Raw genomic sequence first — 9,892 nt, forward strand, 5'->3', positions numbered from 1 at the left:
CATCTCTACTAATTTCCCTTTAAGTTCCTGTAAGAATATAGAAAAATGGAAAACACATCACATGGGAAGTCAGGTGATGACTGATGATCCAGTCCTGCAAGCTGGGAGAAATTTCCATTAATTTTATGTCATGTGGATTTCGTTGGAAAAATATAACAAATGGATTATATGTTGCCTGGGAAAAGTTCCTAAGGACAGACATCCTCATCCCCTACCCTACTTTCTATGGTTCAGAAATGTGAGATCTGTCTCACAGAAAAGAGAGAAACACTTGCCTTCCACTGCATGGTTGGTGGCTTATGAAGTGGTCATCTCCATTTTAAAGAATTTCTCTTTTTTAGATAGAAATTATAATTTCTCACCAAAAGGAAAGCAGAGGTAGAGAATGGTAATAGCATCTTGCATTTCTAGAAGCAAAGTATCATAGGAGCTACATACACCTTGGATGAAATCTTTGTATATAGAAGTTGGGCTGTGGGCTGGAAGAGGAGTAGTGAACCCATCTTTGGCTAGCAGAGAGAAAACAGACTCAAGTCTGCAGCATACTGAAAATTGAAAATGAAGTGAGGAAACTGCTACTATATGTTTAAGAAGATGATTCTACCAGTCACCAAGTAGACAGAGACTGAGTTCAGGGTAGGGTGGCTGTATAGTTTATTATCCCCACTGGGACACAAGAGTGCTTGGGGTACTACTGGTAGCTACAATAGCAATAAGCATCAACCAGGGCTGGCTTAAGCAAACTTGGGAGTGAGAACACCCTGGTTCACTGAATGAATTTCACGTATAAGCAGAAAGAGAAAAAAGTATCAGATCTGAGGAAAACAAAAAACCCAAAACATTTAAAGGTTAAGAATTAAAGAGAAAGAGCTTCAGCATAAAAATAACAAGCTATTCCACAAAAATAATTTACTGTGGCAGCCAGAAAACAAAGATCCAACTCACAAATTTACAAGCTTTCTTGGAGAAAGAAAAAAAATGAATGAAATCAGTTTTTTAAAAAGCAATTACTTGAAGGAAAACTGGGAATGAAACAAAATTTAGTATTTCATCCCCAAAGTTATTGTGAGTCCTAGGGAAAATAAGAGAGACCAAGACTGAGAAACATCTTGTCAGGGAAGACGTAACTTTTCCTTTTCATGCAATAATTTACCCAGAAAAACTAATAACAAATATGAATGAAGAAAGGTTTTACTCTGGATATAATAAACCCACATAAGCCAATATTCTTTCCCTGTACCAACACTGCCACACATAATATAATAGATTCATATTAGAAACAGAAGTAGTAAAACATCTAGATTTCATAAGACCTCTTTCAGTCTTAAGGCCAATGAAGATAATCTATTTCATACTTTTTATTTTATTTTCTTGTATTTTAGTGACGGGTCTACAGGGTGTTCAGGGTCTCACTACTACATTGGACTTGTAGTGATCTGCCTGTTTACAGCCTCCCAAGAGCTGGGATTATAGGTGTGCCCCACCACGCCCAGTCTCAATTGCTATCTCAGCGTGCCCCCGGGGTTGGGGCCAGCAAGGCAGGCCTGGGGATCAGAACCCTTGGCCCCTGTGCCTGCTTGCAGGCACTTTAATTTGCTGAGCTATTTGGCTGACTCTATTTCATATTCTTTTTTTTTTTTTTTTGCAGAACCGGGGATAGAACTCAGGCCCTTGCGCTTGCCAGGGAAGCGCTTATTGCACTGAGCCATCTCCCCAGCCCCTATTTCATATTTTTGATGTGATAATTTAATATTGTAAAAATATTAATCCTTTCACATGAATCTATTAATTCAAGACAATCCTAATAAAGTTACTGTTGTGTTTAATGAACTTGTTACACATATTAAATTTTACATTGCAGAATAAAGGTCTATTTACAGCTTAATCCATCTTAATAAAGAGAAGCAGAGAAGAAGGATTTATCCTAGTACATACTAAGACATACAATAAAAACTGTAGCATAGGACAGAGATAAATAGAAAAAAATAGTACAGAATTAAATACTCAAAGACAGAAAAAATATACAAAAATTTAGCAAAATAAAATGATATCAACAATTATTGGTAAATGGACAAACTGTCTAGAAGATGATACAAAGAAGACTGGGTAACTATATGTAAAAAAAGAAATAACTGGATTCCTATGTAAAACCACATATACAGACAGATTCTAAATGGACTGAAGACCTAAGTGTAAAAAGGACACTCATAGAATAAAATATAAGATATTATCTTTGTGACATAGAAATAACGAAATTCTTATTTAACAAAATAAGAAATTTAAAGCACAAATTCTGTGGCACAAATTATAATGCAAAAATTGAAGAGTTTCATTATGTCAAAATTAAGGAATTTGTTCAACAAAACATATTACAGAAAAAACTTCACCTGAATGCTGATGAAACAACAAAATATATTTACAATATCAAAAGAGGATGAAAGGTTGAATATTCAAGGAATTGCTAGTAATCAATAAGAAAACACCATCTCCATTAGAAAAATAGACAAAAGATATGAATAAGGCACATCACAGGAAAATCTAAAGAACAAGCAAACATTTAATGAAATGCTTAACTTCAATAGTAACTAGGGAAATGCAAAGTAAAAAAATAATGAGTTATCACTATCCTGATTAGTCTGATAAACTTTAGGTAGCAGGTAGTAGGTGTCATCCTGGTAGGGATGTGGTCATATAGTTGGAGATTGTGTAAACAGGTAGTGATTCTGAAGCAGAAGGTGGCACTCTTTATATCAATTAGAAATGTTCTTTTTTTTTTTTTTTTTTTTTTTGGCGGAACCGGGGATTGAACTCAGGCCCTTGCGCTTGCCAGGGAAGCGCTTATTGCACTGAGCCATCTCCCCAGCCCCTATATCAGTTAGATACATGGCATAATATATACATTATTGATCAGCAACTTTTTCCTGGTAAATATCTGAAGGACATCCTCAAAGAGGTATGTGATTTTCTTCTAACACGTATTTATAACTTTGTATTAAAATGTTTTACACAGAAGCAATGAGAACAAGGGTGGGAGATAAAAAATGACTTCAAGAATGAAAGAGGGGGCTTGCACAGATAAACAAGCATGGGTACAAGTTAGTGAAACACGGAGCTAGCAAGCCACACCTGACATCAAGTGGTTGAAGTGGTGGTGGCTGTAGGGGCATTGATGGCTGAGGGATGCAGTCATGAATACAGTAGCAACATTTTTGAAGGATAAGACAAAAAATGTCTTTAAGCATTTAAGTTGAGAGGAAAAACACAGCTACAAAGGGACAAAAAGTAGACTAGCCCATATATTTCTTTAACTTCAAATACCAGAAGACGGAATGTTTCCAGAATTTTCAGGATGAAATAATTTTGAATTTGGGTAGTCAGATAAGTTTTCCATGTGTGAAGGCATCAAGCATTCTAAGGTATATATAGACACACAGACCCTAAGATATGCACAGATACACAGAATATACCATCATGAAATTTTCTTATTAAAACACTAAGCAAAGTTTTAAACATAATAAAGGCTTGATCCTTATACACTGGTATGGCTTGTGTCTACTTGTCCCCCCAAAGCCTCATGCAGTCATGGGACGGCCTTCTAGAGTTTGTGATTAACTCATGATCCACTGGGATTATGAGTGTAAGTGCTGCTGGGATTATGGGTGTTTAAGTACTACACCCAGCCTGGGGCTGAGAGCCTGAATGCAACTTAAGGGAGACAGACTTGCTCTCTGTAGCCACTGTTGCTGCTACTCCTCCCTTTTGCTCTTTTGCCCTCTGCCGTGTGCCACTCTGCTTTGGAGCCAGCTGAGTATGGACTGAAACCTCCAGTAATCGTGATCTAAATAAACCTTTTCTTCCTTCATTTTGCGGGCCAGGTATTCGTCCCTGCTAGCAACGAGAGAAGAGTAGCTGAGATATACATAAAATATGAAATTACCTTTTGTAGGAAAAGGACAATCCTTGCAAGCATCTGGGCACGGAGTTCTTCCAAGGTAAACAATGTACGGGGTGTTCGGATGAAAATTTTGGTCTTTCCATAAGCTACATCATCTTGAAAACCACACTGGTCTATCAGTTCCTTGACAGCTTCTTTGTCTGAAGGAAGGTCATGGTTGGGCCAGGTGAATTCAGAGATCATCTTATACCTGGGAGAAAAAGAACAGAACACGGATTAAGGGAGAAAAACTATATGACGATCTCAAAAGAAAAGCTATTCCATGAAGTTTGAGATGTTTGACAGAAGACAAAACAAAACACTTGTAAATTTTTTTTTGGTAAACTGTTAATATAAGTGAATTTCACTAGCCTGATAAGGATGCAAGAAAGCCTTCAATAAAATAAAATAAGACTTTATGAAAATAACTCTTATTAAACCAAGGATAGAAGGGACTTCCTTAACCTAATTAAGGCTATTTACCAAAATTTTACAGCACGTACTATTTGTAAATGGGTGACCTTGAGAACATTGTCTTCAGAAACAGAAACAGTGATGTTTCTGTCATGGGTTCTACTCGACACCGTTCTGGAATACAGAATTGGCACACTGAGACTAAGAAATTGTGAGGCAAGAACAAAACCAATACTACTTATGCTATTTATGAACAATTTTCCTCTCTTCAAAGGAAATCAAGCAGATCTTGACATAATTTTTTTTTTATTTTTGGAACCAGGGATTGAACTCAGGCCCTTGCGCTTGCCAGGGAAGCGCTTATTCCACTGAGCCATCTCCCCGGCCCCCATTGACATAAATTTTTAACTGGAAGAAAGTTAAGCAGTGCTATGTATATAAGATGTAAGATCAATGCACAAAAATTAATTGTATTTCTACACAGAAGCAGCAACAGTCCTTGCCATGGGTCTCACAAGGCAGCTCAACACATGGCAGCTTGCTTCCTGAGTGTGGCTGAGCAAAACAGAAGTCACAGAGTTGCAAGATTTTGTAGCCCATAATCAACAATGACATTGCACTGCTTTCACCTTATTCTATTTTGTTAGAAGCAATCAGTAGGTTCAGCCTACACTCAGGGAATATGCAGGGCATGAGTACCAGGCGACCTTAGAATCCTGCCTTCCACCATGGTTTACCTCTTCATACAAAGCTGTGTAATGCATGCAATAAAATCAAATAATATTTTTTCTTATATTGAATCTGAAGTCATTGCGAGAAAGGTTTTCTTTATATTTACAGATTCATTGATATTTTACTGATACTGATATTTTCTTCCAGTACTAGCACGTTTTCTTTTTTATGTTTAAATCTTGGATCCATGTGAATTTGGTATAAGGCATGGATCTAATAGTTTTTGATAGCTATCTAATGATTCCAACACCATTAAAAAGCCCATACTTCACCATGTGACTTCACAGGCCACCTCTATCATATGCTAAATCTTCATACATGCTTCAGTTAATTCCTGAACATTCTAGTACATTTGCTGTGCATCCATTTGTACACTGGCACTTCATGGTTTTAATTATATGGGCCTTAGGAACATTTTAATGTCTCTCATTTTTTTTTAAAGGACTTTCTAGCTATTGTGCCATGCTTATTTTTTTGTGTCAACATTAGAATCAGGTTTTATAGTTTCAGGAAAAAAGCAGAATCGAGCCAACAAACAAAGTTAAGAAAAAAAATCTCAAAACTTCTAAAATCCCCTTGATACTAGTTTTATTGGGATCATGCATTAAATTTATATATGGTGCTAAGTTGTCCTATCCAAGAGCAAGAGATATTTTCCCACTTGTTCCAGTCTAGTTTTGTGCATTTCAAGCATCTTTACAAGTTTCTTCACTGGGCTTTCCATGTTCCTTGTTAAGATAGCTAAGCAACACCTGGTCCAGCTCATTCACTCTATTCTTCACATCTCTTTCCTTTCAGCCTCCTGGATATTTCTTCTCCAGCTCACTTTGTGGAAAGTCTGGCTACTACTGTATCCCTCTGTGATGAAGTATCCTGGGTCTCAGGGAGGACTTCTAAGTACACCCTCCCCACATCACCTCATCTAGCCCATGGACTTTATTTATTTTTTATTTTATTTATTTTTTTAAATATTTATTTATTTTTATTTATTACATTTATTTATTGTGTGTGTGTGTGGCCAGCTCAGCCCACCAGGGGGCGGGTCTGGCTGGCATGTGGTGCTGGGGATCGAACCGCGGTCCCTGTGCTTTGCCAAGCTTGTTTCAAGTAGGTGCTTTAGACCACTGAGCCATCTCTCCAGCCCCAGCCCATGGATTTTAAATAATTTATTTTAAATATAAAACATAAATTTATTCATATTTCAAATTACAAAAATATAGTTTTCAGTTCATAATGTATCATGCCCAGCCTAAATCTTAGTTTTGACCTTCAGACTGACAGATCAGATGCCTACCCAGGTCTTGAAGGCATCCTAAATTTTTCTTTCAGTCTTCCCTACTTCAATCTATCCAGTTACTACAATTGGAATCCTTGAATATTTTTATCCCTTCTATCATCCCTTTTCTACCATTACTTCTAATCCATCACATCCTACTGATTTTACCTCCAAAATATGTTTAAAATGTAACAACTGTGCTCTTCTTTTTTGCTGCAATCCTAAATTTGTTTTGTCCTTTTAAAAATTTCCTTTAGAATCCATCCTGTTGTGTTCTAAAGAGCTTTAAGTCATTGTTGTCTTTTACTATTCTCCACCTTCACCATTCTTCAATACCCTTGACTTTGTTAGGGCTCTGTAATGTGGTACCTTCTCCCTGCTCAGTCCTTGCAAGCACTGTTCCCACTGCCTGGAATGCATCATATGTAGTCTGTAAAAGGCTGGGGCTTCTTACATTCTAGTCTTTCCTTGATTTTCCTACATCAATACTCCTCACTCCATTACCCTCTCTAAGACAATTTTATATTATTTTTCACCTATACCATTCATGATAATTTGTAATCATAGTGATCTGTGGGCTTATCTGTTTAACGTCAGTCTCCCTCACCAGTCTGTGGGTACCACAGAAGTAGACTTTATATATATGTCTATCATGTTGCCTGCCATGGTATGAGGCCACAGATACTTGCAGAGGATTGCACTTAAAAGCTTACTCCCTTTGCTAGATAGGATCAAAACTTGAGGCAAATGAAAGAGATTCAATATGAAGACAGAGGTAGACCACATAATCTTCCATAAACAAGGAAGCAAAATCAGAAACCTTGCAAATTCGGGCCCACTGTTGGACTCTAGGGTGGGTAGCAATGGTGTGTGTCATCAGGTACACTGTGGAAGCTGGAAGCACTGCAGCTGCAACCCTCCTCATCCTATAGGTGCTCTGCTTTCCTTCCCACCAGCACAGGCCATGATGCCTATTCACTAGCAAATCAGCATCCTAAACTTGCTAATAAAAAAACTGCATCCATCTGCTTTCTGACAACTTGTTTGACCCCTCTGATAGACTTCAGCAACTTTTAAGGTTATCAGTGTGCTAAAATCCTTCTCCGTTTTTTTGGTTAATAGTAGAAATAAAAATAAAGGGAAGCCACAAGTGAAAATTTAGATTCACACCTGCAATGCTTTAAAAAAAAATCTTTGGAATCTATAAGTGAAATTTCAATTAGAAAGTATTACTTTTTTCTCTCTTATCATCTCTAGAAACATTGGCCCAGTGTACCACACACCTATCTCACCGCACATTCCACTGGTAATAGATTCACTCAGTATGACAATGTAATGAAATCATAATTTCTCAATTTTGACAAACTGATTTTACATGAAGGGGAAGACAAACCCTGTCTCCAGAGTAAGGCTAATTTTCCCAGATGCAAAACCCATCATCTTTTCTAGCGCCTTCCTATATGATTCCAGAGAATCATTCACCTTAAATAATCATTGATTGGGTTGATCTGTCCAAAAGCATATTTTTTAGAAGAGTAAGTTTAACACATCTGCTGTAATTATATGGGTTTTTTTTTTTTTTTTTTAACTTTTTTTTTAGATACTTTCTTGTTGCTTGGTTTTCTTTTTTTTTTTTTGTATTTAGTATGGGTCTACAGGGTCTCACTACACAGATCAGACTCATAGTAATCCTCCTGTTTTCAACCTCCCAAGTGCTGGGATTACAGGTGCACACTACCACACCTAGTCTCAACTGCCATTGCAGTGTGCCCCGGGGGCAGGGCACGGCAGGCCAGGGATCAAACCCTGGCCCCTGTGTCTGTCTAAGCAGGTGCTTTAATCTGCTGAGCTATTTGGCCAGCACTGTTGCTTGGTTTTCTCTTGGATGGACTAAGCTTTCTTTACTTTCTCCTCGGATTTGAAAGCCTATGTTCAACTGTATATCAGTGTTCCCCCTCCACTCCCCAGTACTGGGGATTGAACCCAGGGTCTGTTGGGCAAGCACTCTATTATTGTTGATTTATAATCCCCAGTCCCAATACACTCTTCAAGATCATAGGCTCTCCCTTCAGTTCAAGAGTGTGATGATTGGGTATTTATGCTGTATGCATGAGATGTGCCCCCCTCAAACCTTGTTACATGGGCACATTACCAGTCAGACATGCACAATAACAGAAAAAGACCATAGTCTCCAGAGTCAACTGGCTGAGTTCAGACGTGGAGCTATATAACCTAGGGCAAAGTATTTATCCTTTCTGTGTTTCAGTTTCCTTGTTCACAAATTATGTGTGATTAAAAAATACAGTGAATGTTTAAAAGTTACAGTAAATAATACATTACCATCAATACCCCTTCAAAATACTCCTCTTCGCTTTAAACATATCCATCATTCTTGGCATTTTCTGAAGTGGTTCTAGAGGTGATTTTTTTGGGGTGTGTGTGTCTTTTTAAAAATTTTACTTATGTATGTATGTATTTATTTATTTGTTACAGGGTCTTGCTATGCAGTTCAGACTCATAGTGATCCTCCTAGCTCAGCCTCCCCAGCGCTGGGATTACAGGCGCGTGCCACTACGCCCAGTTTAGGGGCCAACATGGCATGCCTGGCGTTCTGGGGCCAGCAAGGCATGTAGTACCGGGGATCAAACTCAGGTCCTTGTGCTTGACAGTAAGGTGCTTAGACCACTGAGCTATCTCTCCAACCCTGTGTGTGTGTCTTTAATTACAGTGCCTTTACAGTCAATGTCCTGAATTGATTCAAAAGTTTACCTCTTACTCTCATTTTAACTTTGGGGAAGGGTAAGAAGTCACATGGTGCTAGAATTAGCAAATACAGTGGACAAAGACACACTGTCATGTTTTTATGAGCCTGCCTTTCTTTTGGGTAACACCTGGCACAGGTTTTACCATATTTTTGACCAGACCCTATAAAGACACTCACAAAAGAGGACTTCCAGACCCAGTCCTAGCCCAGGTCCGGTGAGTGTGCAGTGTGCGGAGAGCTTCCTCCTACCCTGCACCGGCGAGACCAGTCCCAGCCCAGGCGCAGCGTGGGCTGGACCCTCTCCCACCCCCTTGGGCCACCCCCCACCACTCCGCAGTACCTCCCCCACCCAGCCCGCCCAGTAGGAATTTCTGCCGCGTCCAGGAACCTCCAGACCCAGTCCTAGCCCAGGTCTGGTGAGTGTGTGGGAGAGCTTCCTCTTCCCCCTATTTCACCTTACCTGCTGCAGGCACAGTTCAGGCCTGGCATACACGCCTGGGGTATAATCCTGCAGCTGCAATCCCTGCAGAGAGTGTAGAGGATAGATCCAACCAACTAGTCCAGGAGCAGAACATCTCGCCATAGGGACACAATAGGTTCACCCTCAAGGGCAGCAGCGGGAAGGAGCTGAGCACAGCAGCCAGAACCAAGCCAGACGCAGCTGGCTAAGTCCAAACTTTGTAAAGCTACACCTGAACTTCAGTGCGTGTGAAGGTTATAACTACAGCAAAGATCTACAACAAAGGTCAGAAGTCAGCGCTACACAAAATGA

At 39.1% G+C, this 9,892-nt stretch overlaps 1 protein-coding gene and 1 non-coding gene across 2 annotated transcripts in view; one reads left to right on the forward strand and one right to left on the reverse strand.

Moving 5' to 3' along the window:
• Positions 1-9,892, reverse strand: part of Myo1d (myosin ID) — a 269,339-nt gene that overhangs the window by 197,784 nt on the left and 61,663 nt on the right. Inside the window, exon 13 of the mRNA XM_023719899.1 lies at positions 3,938-4,145. Within this exon, the coding sequence (XP_023575667.1) occupies positions 3,938-4,145 (208 nt within the window). The remainder of the gene's footprint in view (positions 1-3,937; positions 4,146-9,892) is intronic.
• LOC111817876 lies at positions 8,419-8,518 on the forward strand. Its single transcript, XR_002821978.1, has one exon. It is a non-coding gene; the product is annotated as a small nucleolar RNA U13 (small nucleolar RNA).

Source organism: Octodon degus, unplaced genomic scaffold (genome assembly GCF_000260255.1).
Source record: "Octodon degus isolate 3935 unplaced genomic scaffold, OctDeg1.0 scaffold00072, whole genome shotgun sequence".
Lineage (NCBI taxonomy): Eukaryota > Metazoa > Chordata > Mammalia > Rodentia > Octodontidae > Octodon > Octodon degus.